Source organism: Electrophorus electricus, chromosome 15 (assembly GCF_041902795.1).
Source record: "Electrophorus electricus isolate QZ-2024a chromosome 15, ASM4190279v1, whole genome shotgun sequence".
In the NCBI taxonomy this organism is placed as follows: Eukaryota; Metazoa; Chordata; class Actinopteri; order Gymnotiformes; family Gymnotidae; genus Electrophorus; species Electrophorus electricus.
The window spans coordinates 10,015,567-10,029,706 of NC_137511.1; the positions used below are offsets into that span (position 1 = coordinate 10,015,567).

The 14,140-nt window shown below is 40.3% G+C and overlaps 1 protein-coding gene and 2 long non-coding RNA genes across 3 annotated transcripts in view; 1 reads left to right on the top strand and 2 right to left on the bottom strand.

Moving 5' to 3' along the window:
• The window catches only part of LOC145651366 (uncharacterized), a 20,626-nt gene extending 17,895 nt beyond the window's left edge, over positions 1 to 2,731 (bottom strand). Inside the window, exon 1 of the long non-coding RNA XR_014117270.1 lies at positions 2,594 to 2,731. This is a non-coding gene — a long non-coding RNA (uncharacterized LOC145651366). The remainder of the gene's footprint in view (positions 1 to 2,593) is intronic.
• The window catches only part of glud1b (glutamate dehydrogenase 1b), a 17,299-nt gene extending 4,333 nt beyond the window's left edge, over positions 1 to 12,966 (top strand). Inside the window, exons 4-13 of the mRNA XM_027002626.3 lie at positions 916 to 979; positions 1,995 to 2,089; positions 5,643 to 5,822; positions 7,211 to 7,348; positions 7,517 to 7,654; positions 8,247 to 8,327; positions 8,516 to 8,639; positions 9,344 to 9,435; positions 10,788 to 10,850; positions 11,621 to 12,966. Coding sequence (XP_026858427.1) covers positions 916 to 979; positions 1,995 to 2,089; positions 5,643 to 5,822; positions 7,211 to 7,348; positions 7,517 to 7,654; positions 8,247 to 8,327; positions 8,516 to 8,639; positions 9,344 to 9,435; positions 10,788 to 10,850; positions 11,621 to 11,740 — 1,095 coding nt within the window. The 3' untranslated portion in view covers positions 11,741 to 12,966. The remainder of the gene's footprint in view (positions 1 to 915; positions 980 to 1,994; positions 2,090 to 5,642; positions 5,823 to 7,210; positions 7,349 to 7,516; positions 7,655 to 8,246; positions 8,328 to 8,515; positions 8,640 to 9,343; positions 9,436 to 10,787; positions 10,851 to 11,620) is intronic.
• A 94-nt stretch (positions 12,967 to 13,060) lies between these two features.
• Positions 13,061 to 14,001, bottom strand: LOC113572790 (uncharacterized). The gene is made up of 3 exons (XR_003410156.3): positions 13,862 to 14,001; positions 13,547 to 13,606; positions 13,061 to 13,303 (listed from the first exon to the last, which is right to left on the bottom strand). It is a non-coding gene; the product is annotated as an uncharacterized LOC113572790 (long non-coding RNA).
• Positions 14,002 to 14,140: the final 139 nt, after the last annotated feature.

A 14,140-nucleotide genomic window follows, 5' to 3' on the forward strand; every position in this document is an offset into this window, starting at 1 on the left:
TCTGAATCAGAGCACAGCGGGTTTGTGTCCCATGACTAACTTTCGAAAAACAGTGTTGTAGCAGAATTTGCATCCTGCTAGTCTTCGTTCCTTTTAGAGTGAAAGTGCTGATCTAAGTTATGGATTTCCTTTTTTTATACATGACTGGAGTTTCATGGGTAGTTGTTGCTGTCTTGCCTTGTCGATTACATATGGTTTACATGTTAGTCAGCATTTTAATAGTTTGCTAGTTATCAGCTCTTGATTGCAAACATTTGTTTTATGATCTTAGCCTAGAGACAAACTGACCCGACTGGCAAATGGCATCAGGCCATTGGATGCCATTGGTGACTGACTCTCACCTGTACTCAGTGCAGTATGTTCGATACCTTTGGCTCTATTCTGTACTGATCAGTGCTGTTTTGGCCGATTGTGCATATTGAATCCACGAGTCTGCAGTGAGTTTCTGATTGGTTGTTCAGTCTAAATTTTACTCAATATGAGATACTATGGACGTGAACTGCATAAAGGTCTTTTTTTTTGCATTCTGGCTTGATCTACCCAGGCAGTATGCTGTCTAACATTAGATTTTGCTATATGGAAAGAAATGTTTTGTGCTGATTATTTAGAGTATGAGTGGAATGTTTGTCAATTGTCAGAACTCTGTATACTCATTATATACTCATTATAAGAAGTGTGCACTTTTGGTAAGCAGCGGTTTAGTTTTGATTAACTTTCTTTTGTGAAGGTGCAGGACATGCATCTGTGCCCTTCATCAGTTGTAGTCTGGATTGTTTGACTAGCGCGCACACACAGGTGATGAGGAGTGACAGAAGGCAACGGTCAATCGCTCACTTTTTATTCTGTAGGAAAGAGAAGGGGAAATGCAAAGCTGATCTGATGCAGTTTTGATTTGTTTTTTGTGATGTTGCATAGGACAATGAGTTGGAGAAAATCACAAGAAGATTCACCATTGAGCTTGCCAAAAAGGGCTTCATTGGTGAGTTGACACTCCTTAAACATTTTATATATAAAAATTTCTTTGCAGAAGTCTCGGTGTCAAATTGTCTTTGACATCCCAAATGCATCCAATTGCTACTAAGCAAACAAGTATGTTAAGTGAGACCATCTGTCAAACATCCAGCACAGTCTGCTGAGCATGATTGTGTAGCAGCATTGAACCCACATAAGACAGACAAATAGCCAAGGTGCTATTGCCCAAAACTTCTGCTAATGAGGTACACCATCACGTAGCAGTGTTCCATCAATATGTCACTAGAGAAGGACTAGAGAAAAACATTTAAGATATCCCCACAGGATCCTTTAACGTCCCCTCTGTTCTAGTAAACCGGAAGGGTTTCTCTGTCTAGCCTGGCCTAGCCCCCGCTGAGCTGTTTTTGGAAAAGCATGCAGAGTGTTAAGCTGCACACGTGGCTGTCTCTGGATGCCACGCAGTTTTGCCCAGCCAAGGTGGGGAGGCGCACTGGGGACAGGGGCCCTCTTCTCTCAGTGTTGCCATGGGCACTGAGACAAACTCTCCTAAAGAAGCAATTCAAGCCTGCCTAAAATGACTGGAGAGAGTGCAGAACATGGTGGATTGCTCACAGTCTAAGAGACATTGTGTACTACAGATTGTATTTCTACTGGTGTGTGTGTGTGTGTGTGTGTGTGTGTGTGTGTGTGTGTGTGTGTGTGTGTGTGTGTGTGTGTGTGTGTGTGTGTGTGTGTGTGTAAAATATATTCTGTGTTTCTTAGCCAACACAAACAGCTCACGGGTAAGAGTGTAGGTGTGTGTTGGACAAATGTTTTCATTAAAGAATCCCTTTTAATATGTCATACTAGCCTGCAAAAGGCATGCTCATTGTAATTGAAGAAGCTGCTGCCTGTTCCCATGACCAGAATCCACATTCATAACTCAGGGCCCCTATGCTACTTTCATTGGACTGGCAGGTTGTAATAGTCTCTTTCACTTTCCATGCTCTACCTTTCCTCTCTGTCTCTCTCTCTACCTCTAGGCCCTGGTATTGACGTGCCTGCCCCAGACATGAGCACTGGTGAGAGGGAGATGTCCTGGATTGCTGACACTTATGCTAACACTATTGCCCATACTGTAAGTAGCTGAGCATCAGTATGTCTATGCAGTAGACACACCTACAGCTCTCTCTATATCTCCGTTAAAGTTGCTGTTACATTGCTCCAATCTCAAATTTTGGCTTTTACACACTTGCCACTATTTTAAAAATGGTTAAATGGATAAAAGTTGATAAAACAGCTTTTTTGTTAAGGGTATTTCAAGCTTTGCAGTCATTGTCAGCAGAGAAAAGTCATTTTGATCAACGTTGGTGAGTAAGGGGAAAACCTCTTATATCTTGGTGTAGCATGATCGGCTAAAGCTGGTATTTGCTTTTCCCTGATAACACTGTATCTCACAAAGCCTCTGTAATTATTTGTCTTAGCAGATACAGTCTAAAAGTTTACAGAATAAACATAGATTGAACTGTGTTTGTCAAAATAAGTTTTCACACAGTATTTTTTATTTATTTTTTAAAGTGTTTTTAATGTTTTATGTTATAGGCAAAAGCAGTTGGCATGGATTAAAGAGGCATGTACTCACCTCTGGTCTGTTAGGGCTTGGACCAACTTCTGGGCTGTGAGGGCTAGAACTGTCCCATCTGTGAGCTTAATTTTAGGCACTGTTCAAATCACACACATCTCCTTTTGAACATGGTGCACTGGCCCAGAGTGTCAGAAGAAGCAGAGAAAGTATCTTTTATTCAATCATTTTCATTTCCTGTAGAAGCTATATTATTTCACTGACATTGGTATAGACATCATTGTTTTAGTAATTAAAAGTTTCCTCCTGCTTCCTTGGTTTCTTCTTTGTAGAAGTATTTGTTTTCAGGGTTACTGGTTTCCTAGGGAGCTGAAAGTGTGTGCACGGCCAGTCCTGTTGCTGTGGCAACCTGAGGGAACTTTTTTTTTTTTTGACCTTCCCTCCTTTTTGACACATCCCAGTGTGAGGCGAGACGAGAACAAGCTGCCATTATTTCCCTTCCCCCTGGTTCAGTGACTGAGGACAATTTCCCCAGCATAAGCAAACAGCACTTTACATAACCTGCTGCTCATCACTGACCCGTTTCGGTGCATTAACACTCGTTACTGTATATTTATACATTTTTAAGTGTCCAAAAATGTACTTCAAAAGGATAAACCTGCAATATGGTTGTGTTCAGATGCATGTATTCAACATTAATAAAGGAGATTCATTCTCAGGCTTATGCTATGAGTAAAAAGTGCACTATCTTTTTTTTTTTTTTTTTTTTTTTTTTTTTTTTTAAATCTCTCCTCTTAAAGGTTTCCATTTGCCCAGAGTCTATATTTTAGCCACTGGATTGTCTGTCTTGGTTGCAGTGGTGTCCAGGTTATTCTTGCCTGCATTTAAGTGAGTGACTTTCAAGAGATAGGCCCATAGATGGCTAATGGCATTGATTTTCTGCTTGAGTTGAGAGTAGGTGCCTTTGTCCCTTCATTGGAAAGGCTGGTGAATTCGTATGGTGTTCTTCTGGTGAACAGTAAATGATTGATAATTCCATGAGTGGGTTGAAGTTTATGCAGATCTCACTTGAGGACATTAGACCCTTTTCCCTAATACAGCATGTGTATAGCCTGTGTACTGAAGAAGGGCATGAACATACAAAAGAAAGAACAAGCAAGCAAACAAATGTGTTTATAGAAACGCCTAAATTAAGCAATTGTAAAACTTGGATATTTAAATTTTTTCTTTGAACCAATATTAACTTTTGTGTACAGCTATGTAAATTGCCCCAGCATATTGTCCCGACAGGTTTGTCTACTCTCATAGATGTCCACAGGGATAAAGTTGGCATACGTTTAGCTGGAGTATATAGGGTCTGAGTTAGTGATGGAAAGGCTGTGGGCCTTTCCTTGCCCTGCTGACCCCATGTCCTCTCTGGTGACTGAGCAGCAGTGAGTCTATTGTGAGTACACATCCTCTGCCCTCCCCTTCCTGTTGGTACCCATACCACATACTCTTAAACCTGCTTGGAATAGCTGTGTTCACAGTAAACACTCCCCCATTCCTTCAGTCAACTTCACTCCACCCTGTCCTGCGTGCCGAGACTTCTGGTTGTTGTGGTCCGCGTCACCAAACTATAATATACACTTCCTGGCCAAAAAAAAGTGTCACACTCCAATATTTTGTTTGATCGCCTTTAGCTTTGATTATGGCACGCAGTCGCTGTGGCATCATTTCCACAAGCTTCTGCAATGTCACAACATTTATTTCTGTCCAGAGTTGCATACATTTTTCCCCAAGATCTTGTATTGATGAAGGGAGATTTGGACCACTGCGCAAAGTCTTCTTCAGCATATCCCAAAGATTCTCAAAGGGGTTCAGGTCTGGACTCTGTGGTGGCCAATCTGTGTGAGAAAATGTCTCATGCTCCCTGAACCACCCTTTCACAATTTGGCATTCTCATCTTGAAATATGCCCATGCCATCAGGGAAAAAAATCCATTGATGGAATAACCTGGTCATTCAGTATATTCAGGTAGTCAGCTGACCTCATTCTTTGGACAATTACGTTGCTGAACCTAGACCTGACCAACTGCATCAACCCCAGATCAAAGCACTGCCCACACAGGCTTGTACGGTAGGCACTAGGCATAATGGGTGCATCACTTCAGCCGCCTCTCTTCTTACCCTGATGCGCCCATCACTCTGGAACAGCGTAAATCTGGACTCAACAGACCACATGACCTTCTTCCATTGCTCCAGAGTCCAATCTTTATGCTCCCTAGCAAACTGAAGCCGTTTTTGCCGGTTAGCCTCACTGACAAGTGGTTTTCTTAAGGCTACACAGCTGTTTAGTCCCAATCCCTTGAGTTCCCTTCACATTGTGTGTGTGGAAATGGCCTTTCACTATTAAACATATCTCTGAGTTCTACTGTTGTTTTTACACGATTTGATTTCACCACACGTTTAAGTGATCACCGATCACGATCATTCAAGATTTTTTTGCGACCACATTCCTTCCTCAAAGATGTTGTTTCCCCACTGTCCTTTCACTTTTTAATAATGTGTTGGACAGTTCTTAACCCGATTTTAGTAGTTTCAGCAATCGCCTTAGATGTTTTCTCTGCTTGATGTATGTCAATAATTTGACCCTTCTGAAACAGGTTAACATCTTTTCCAGGACCACAGGATGTGTCTTTCGACATGGTTGTTTAACAAATGAGAAGCTACTAACTGCATCAGTTAGGGTTAAATCACTTGTTGCTAGCTGAAACAGCTGAAAATGGGAGGCTCTTACCTGTTTGCTTAGTTAAATCCAGGTGGTGACCTTTTCTTTTGGCCAGGCAGTGTATCTTGGTGTTATGTGCATGATTTAATGGTTCTGTGGTTCCATGCCTTCATGATGACATTTTAACTCTTCAGTTGTTAGTATGAACTTCAGTTGTGATATGATCTGTGGAACACACATCGGTACAACAGTACATTTCAATTAAAGTTTATGGCATATCAAAGCTGTAAGTTCAAGACAAAGACACTAATCTGGCTGCTGTGTTGTGTGTCCATGTGTGCGTGCCTGCGTGTACATGCGTGTGCATTCATGCATGTATGTCGCTTTTGTTTTTGCATAGGACATCAACGCTCATGCCTGTGTGACCGGGAAGCCAATCAGCCAGGGTGGCATCCATGGCAGAGTGTCTGCCACGGGCCGCGGGGTCTTCCACGGCATCGAGAATTTCATCAACGAGGCATCCTACATGAGCAAGCTGGGCCTCACACCTGGCTTCACTGACAAGACCTTCATCATCCAGGTAGAGTGGGCAGAAGCACATAGACACATGGGAATGCAGATGTAAGACAGACAGCCTCACAGTGCTGTATGGACGTCTTCCCCTGAGGACTGCTAGTTAAAAGCATGTCACGTTTACTTAAGGTTGGACATGTGCCATCAATAGAAAAGCAGTTATACCTCAGCATTATGTACGTGACTATAATGAACTGTCATCGTTGTTTAGTGCAGTCTGGCTACCTATTTGTCAAGATTATACCTCTAACTATAGGAACCTATGGAAAAATTACAACTTTGATGTCTTTTATCAGATTAAGTTCTTTAAATCATCGTGATAACATTTGGTTTGGAAATGCATATAGAGAAGAGTTGAGGATTCCAAAATCCAAGGTAGCTTTTTCATCCGCTGCATGAAATCATAAAAGGAAACAACCTGTTCTGTTCTTAATGCAGTATTTTGTTGTTGAGGGAACTGAGTTCATCTTCACTATGGAAAACATAATTTGTTGGTAATGCTGAGGTAAGAAATCCCACTTCACAATGTAGGCCAAAATTTAGTGGCTTCAAAAAGGAAATGGGAGTTAAAAGTCAACATGCAGCAGAATTCTTAGTTCCCTTTGGAAAGTGTGTTCCAATACTGTGCTTCCTCTCTCCATGCCACTGCCCCTCCACACACTCCGTGCTCTCTTCTCATTTTAGAGAGCCAACCTACAGCTGCTGCATGGCTGAATATTAAGAACCCAGGCCACAGAAGAGTGCACACAGGGTTTTTTCCTTCTCCTGTGTTGTTGGTTCTTAATTGCAGTTCTATTCCTGTCAGTCCGTTATGCACTCCTCCTCCACAGTGACTGATCTGGATTAGGGGCTGCTGAAATTGTTATTGGAAATTTACTGCATGTACTGGAGGGCACAGGGGACCGTCACTGGCTTCTGTTCTGAATGTAGAATAGGGCATGGAAAGTGCATGGAAAGGCACAGTTTGCATGAGTCAACTTGAAGGTGAATGTTCCACTGTTATGCTCCTAGGAAATTTCTAAATGTAGCATAGATGTCGGGCTTGGCACAAAAAACATTCAAGCAAGATTAGAACAAAATTAGACGGTATACAAAAGACCTTTTGCGTAAAAAAAAAAAAAAGTTTATGGAATGTGTACTGTATATGGCTAAGTGTAGCATGATTAGTAGGTTAGAATTTTAGGCCACATGGGGGCACCAGAGCTCATTTTATGAGAAAACCATTGGAGTAAATAGCAACTTGTTTGCTTTTGTTGCTACATAACAATTTGGCCTTTTAACCTGCAGCAAAAACAGGTTAGTCTGTATTTGGTAGCATACTAACCTGCTTTTGCTATAATTTCAGGCGTATTTTTTTTCCCAAGCATTATCAAACACATTGTTTTTCTTTGTCAGGGCTTTGGAAATGTGGGTTTGCACTCCATGCGTTACCTCCACCGTTACGGTGCCAAGTGTGTGGGTATTGCTGAGATTGATGGAAGCATCTGGAACCCCAATGGCATAGATCCCAAGGAGCTGGAGGACTACAAACTGGTGAGCACAGAGGAAATCAATTTGGTTTCATCTCCCTTGGGCCCTTCATGGCTCTAAAATTAAAGTATACAAAACTCTCCTGGAAAGACTCCTAGGCTGATTTGGTGTGAAGGCTCAAGAACTGTGCTGAGCATTTCACAAGCAGATGTTTCCCTCCCATCCTTACAGCAACACGGCACCATCGTGGGCTTCCCAGATGCACAGCCTTATGAGGATAACATTCTTGAGGCTCAGTGCGACATCCTCATTCCTGCCGCTGGAGAGAAGCAGCTGACCAGGAACAACGCACACAACATCAAAGCCAAGGTCAGGCCCTCCTTCCCCACCAGTGCTGCTACTGTTTACATAACTCCTGCTTAAAGTGGTGCCTTGGGACAATTAAGATCCCACAGTTAAAGCATTCTCGTATCTGAAAGTACCACTCCTCCTTAGGCCTCCGTCGTATGGAAGCATTTTGTAAAAAAGAAGTAGACTGTGTGCTCAAGTACTGAGGTGTTGCACTTAACATGGAAGCCATAGCCTGATGGACATTATCTAGGGCCATTCCTGTCATGAGAGATATACTGTCTGATCTACACACAGAATGCAGGCTTCAGTAAGATAAACTGTTCATCTAAATGAGCTCTTTCTGTGGTAATGTTAATCCTGTTGACATCCAGCAACTTAAGACAACAACCAGGGCATCAGTAGAAACTTGCTATACTTAACTGCTTCACCACTGCAAAATGCCAGTAATAGATTCTCAAAGTTCTGCAAAGATATAAGCTTTATTATTGTACTCTTAACTTCAGTATAAAACCCTCAGAATCCATACAGTGTAGCTATTCTGTGGCTAATGCAGTCTATAATAATGTTCTATGTGTTTGGTTTAACACACAACCTTTACTTTGTGATGTAGATCATTGCTGAGGGTGCCAATGGCCCCACCACACCTGATGCTGACAGGATCTTCCTGGAGAGGAACATCATGGTCATTCCGGTAAGGCACAAACAGCCTAGGACATGTGAGAATTTACTGTCATGACTTCCACAGTGGGGAAGAGCTGCAAGAGCAGTGAGTTCACTGTTTACAGCTGTTTGTGAACTTGTGGCACTGGTCTAGCCTGTAGAGGGGACGAGATGCTGACACAATCACACCTAATGAGTTCACTGCCCCTCCCACTGCAGGACATGTACCTGAATGCTGGTGGTGTCACTGTTTCCTACTTTGAGTGGCTAAAGAACCTGAACCATGTCAGTTATGGCCGCCTGACTTTCAAATATGAAAGAGATTCCAACTACCACCTGCTGAGTAAGTCTGCAAACTAAACACACTCATCGCTTTACACACACTCATCGCTTATTGCACTGCAAGATACCATGCCACATCTGAACTAGGCGGTAGTGTTACAACACTCAAAGTTAGAAGCAACTACATGGAGCCCAGCACCTAAATACTCAGTGTGAGTCTTCAAAAGCTCAAAAGCATTGCAGTGTCTCCTTTGACACTGGCACATGCAGTGAATTCTTCTCAGCCATATTTTCCCTTGCTCTCTTTTTCTCTCTGCTGTCCCCATATCACCTTCTGGACATTACATAAAGTGGCTTACTGGGGCTTTGTGGCCAGTGTAGTCAAAGAAATTTACAGTCATACAATAGTGGAGAGGAGAAAGACAGTAACACTCCATACAAATAGACATTTCAGGCATAGCAATTTTCATGGCATATTTTCCTCTAGCCTAGTGATTTTACTTGTAAAGGTTGATCTGTCAAACATACAAGCTGATACAGTGAGAAATGCAATTGTACAAGTATATTTCACCTTGTGTTATTCAGAAAACTAACTTTTGAATTGGTTGGAAATTTAATCAGACCACAATGGCCCATTGCTGTTTGTATAATTTGTATATATTTGAATGAATGGAAATTGAAGCCTTTTGAGTGGTAAAAAATTGGTGGCATAAAAACATCTTGCCACTGATCACTTTTCTAATTTGTTGTATTTCTGTCTTCCAGTGTCTGTGCAGGAGAGTCTTGAGCGGAAGTTTGGTAAGCAGGGTGGCCCCATCCCTGTAGTCCCCACTGCAGAGTTCCAGGCCAGAGTGGCAGTGAGTATCGCTTCTGAGTGAGCATGTCTCAAAGACAGAAGGGGAACGTTATTATAACCCCCATAAAGCCTATCAGTCAATGAACTCACATTGTTGTTATATTTAATCTTGCATTTTAAGATGGAGATAGCATAGAATTTCACATATCTCACATCACACAGTAAAATGTGTATAAATGGTGTGTAGGTCTGGGTGATTAGAAGCTTCATTGTTTTGACTCCATCAAGACTTTCATGTATGTCACAAGCTATGGACCGTTTTGTTTGGTTTCCATGACTTTTCCACAGGTTATTGTTAAAGGTGTCAAATTCATATCTCAGCACATCACAGTTAAGAAAATCCAAACAACAGCATAACATTAAGCAGTTAGACTGCTTATTTAGCCAGAAGACCACTCCAGGCCAGTTAGTCCAGGCCAGCTGATCCTCGCTGTCACTACCTCCTTTCCCTGTTGTCAGTTGGGTTTTTTTTGTTTTGTTTTGTTTTGCTTTGCTTTGTTGTAGGTGGGGCATGGTTCCATTATTGTTTTCACAACATTTTGTGTTGCCATAAATTGTCTGCTGAAGTTAAATGGAAATCAGTATTTGTAAAAAATGACACCAGCAAACATTTTGTTTTAAAATGTTTTGACTAAATTCCCCACATAAAAGGACACTTTTATGGCTACACTGCACAAAAAAACCCATCTTGGAAAGTGATGACTTGAATATAGGCAGTATATATAATAATTCTCATTGAGAGACATGTCCTATGGGTAACACTTTGCATATAAGAGTTTTGATATTTTAACTTAAATTAAGAAGGAGTATCTGGTGAAATTATCTAACTGCACTGGCAGAATAATTTTGTCCTTTTGTAGGTGAATGTGGTATTCTAATCCAGCATTACAGGTTTTGTTTTTTTTTTTAATCGTAAAAGGCCCAGTGAGAGAGCCTACAGCTAACAGCCTTCATAACAAAACAAAATACTGGCATACCACTCCCAGACATTACAATTGCGAACAAATGAATGCTTGAAGCAAGTAAACTCTGGTGGTTGTTAGATAATATCAATTGGTAATGATGCTTTAAAATAAGTATAAATGGCTTATCTTGTGCATAAATTGCTATATAACTATGCTCAATGGTTTACAAGATATTGGTGTCCAAAGCTTGTTTTTGGTTACTACCACACATGTATACGGGTCAGAACTGATCACCTCAGTCCTAAACCTTTCAGCTTAACCTTGCAGCAGTCAATGATTTTTATGGGTATTTTCTTTCATTTTATTTACTTGTTGGTGGGGGAATCAGAATGAGTTATTGATTTGATTGATGAGCGCTGGTCTAATGTGGTGTTTTTGTGACATGTAGGGTGCCTCTGAGAAGGACATTGTGCACTCTGGTCTTGCCTACACAATGGAGAGGTCAGCAAGGGTAAGTTATTCTGTCAAAGAGCTTCATCCCTGTATAAAACTGATCCTTTGTGAAAGAACCTTTTAAATAACAACTAGGGCCTGACTAATGGATCTGATCAATAAAGTAATTAATTATGGGTTTTACACAGACCTTTCTCCAATAAAGTAAAGATAATATCGGTTGTATAACAAAGCCAAATAAAACACATTCAGAAAATTGAAGTTGTTTTGACTAACAACTAAGCTTGCATGCGGTTGCTAAGGGGTGTTGATAATTTGCTTGCCGAATACAGACCATCCCAACGATCACAAGGTGATGCGGAAGTTGACAAAACTATACAAACTACAAACCATTACTAGATATGATCACTACTGGTGACAAATTTCTTATATAGTTCGCTACAATAATAATAGTAGCTGTTACAGAGCTAATAAAAAGTTGATGACGGTTAATAATATAGATGTAAATATGCAGCCAAGTGTTATTGAGCTCAGGTTAACAATAGTCAATAGTGCTGACACCTCTCCCTTAGCCTTAGGCAGGGGCTGAGTATTCAAGGTAGTGTGGTTTATAATAAAGAGCAAACCTTCCTTGCTGTGTTGGTTTTGTTTGAGTTTTTTTTTTTTGGGGACTCTTAATGTTGTACTTTGTTCAGTAATACTCCACATCTATCTGTCTTTCTGTGTGAACATTCTTTACACTACATCACCACTTCAGCTTTAAAATGAAATCTGTAATTCAAGAAGTAAAAAGGGGAAAAAAAAAATCCTTTTTTCTATTTTTTGCAGCAAATTATGCGGACAGCCAACAAGTACAACCTAGGCTTGGACCTTAGGACAGCTGCTTATGTCAATGCCATTGAGAAGGTCTTCAAGGTGTACAATGAAGCTGGTCTAACCTTCACATAAGCTCCACCTCTTCCTTCCATCCACCAAATCAGCCTTTCTTTCCCTAGCAGCCCCTAGACCCAAATCAAATCACATCACGACTTTTCATATTGACAACCATATTGTCTCCCCACTAGATTGTCACACTTCTTCACAGAGCGCCAAAACATGTTGTGTTTGTTGTTTTGTTTTTTAGAGAATCTGTGCCATTTGGCCATTCTAAAGCTGTAGTTTCCACATTTTGCAACACTGTTTTAGCATGTAGCTTTCAGTCTGGAAACAAAGCTGGCAACACTGTTGTGCAGTACTTCATGTTGTTTTAATGTTATTCAGTCCCAGTCTATCACACGATTGTGGTAGTTTTTATATTGATTCATCGTTAACTAATGTGGTCCTATCCAAATACTGTGGTAGCACACAGGTAATGTGTGTTGTTTTCTGTACTGACTCTGCTTTTATCACACTATAATTTTGAGTGGCTCTGTATCGAGCCAACCTCCAGTCAGACACGATCAGTATTTTTGTTTTTTTTTTGTTCTTTTGTTTTTTTTTTGTTCTTTGTTTCTGTCCTTGTCTCAATCTGTCCTGCAGTGCAGCTAGATGTTTCTGCTGAATCACTGGACGAAAATGTCCAGACTCCTGTTCTGTCTCACTACTTGTCTGGACCTGTCGTTCTACTCCATCCCTTGTTATGACGACAGTATTTTTTTTGTTCTTTGTCAGCCATCAAAACAAGTTTAAGGTGAATTATGTTATGATTTATGAGACTTTGTTGGCCCAAACCTTGTGAACCCTAATTGCTGTAGTAATGAAAGACGTCACAAAAGATGCCTTAGACAGAAGAGGTGGAGTTTTATTCTCAGAGGAATTAGTTTTACCCAGAAATCCATCCAAAACTGGTCTTGCTCAAATTTTGCTTTGGGGACTTGGTGTATCTGCCTTTCCCATTTTAAAATGAATGATTCATTCACCCAGATCTTGTGGGGATTAAGCCCATTGGTTGTTAACGCATACTGAACTAAATATTACTGAACATACTGAACTAAATATTAAAGACAAGGAAACCACATAAGTCCTTCCCTAGGTAGAGGTATATAGGTGAGAGTAAGAACAAACCATACAACCAAACTCATTTACACCTTTATTGGGAAATTTTGATTCTGAAAATTTGTATTGCCTTTTTAGCTGAGAATTAAAAAATATCTATATTAAAATAAAATAAATACAATTGCCTCCTTGTCTGTCAATGAAGCTTTTTGTCATTATTTGCTTTTTACATGGATTGGGCTAAGTACCGTATTACTCACACACATTCACACAAATTAGAGTCAATCAAACAACTGCACAATTATAATCTTTTTTTTTATTCATGTGAAGTAAGAGGGATTTATATAGTAATTTTTGCCATTCTGTTTAGATGCAGTATACAGACCCTAGTATGTACATGAAACGTGTAGGGTTGCAAGGAGGAAATGTGTAGGAATCAGCCCATTAATTTCTTCCCTGCGTTCGCTGCTTGATCAACCGTCTTTTCTGCTGTTGCTGTTGCTTTGGCGTTTGCACCACTCAACGCCCCACCGATACCTGCAGGAACAGCCTCATTAAAGCACTGACAGACTAACACCACTAGTGGGCTTTCTTAAACGAGTTTTTCTGTAAAGCAAAAATCGTTATGTCACTTCTCATTATGCATTAAAAGGGGAACAGGCATTACTTTGCTGTCTCTCTAATGTAGGATTATTGTCAGAATTATTGCCATATATTAAATATTGCACAAATTGTAGCTAAGTATTCTACCACATTGGTGTTAAATAAAAAGAAATTTACCTCCTCCTTGCTTGTTCAGGTCTCCCATTGCTGTGTTTACCTTTTCTTTGACAACACCAGCTTCGAGGGAAGAAAAACATCTTTAAAAACTAATGACAAACTGAATACTTATGTACATTAAGAGGCTTCATACTTCTGAAAATCCTTTACCAATAAACCTTTAACTGGTTTTGAGGTATTGATTCATCATTGTATTCCATAGACTATAGGCATATAGCAACATAGACATAAAAATCTTAATTGTGTATTGAGACAGACAACTAGTCCCTAGCTTCATCAATCATGCCATAATGTTAAAAGCATCTGCTCACTTACCTGCATGATCAATGGCCTTTTCAGCCTGTTGTCCAATGGCTTTCTTTCCAAAATCCATGTTTTTGAGCTAGATCTTACCTGACAAGAGGAAAGTGTGTTTGTGTATAAACCAGAGAATAGCATCCCTTTATAGAAGTTTGTCATCTCCACACACACACATTAGCATACAGCAAAAAACACACCCATTCAAGGTTGTTAACCCTTGTTTTGCACTCTGTACAATGTGACTGCATAATGCTTTTGTGTGTGTGTGTATGTATATATATATATATATATATA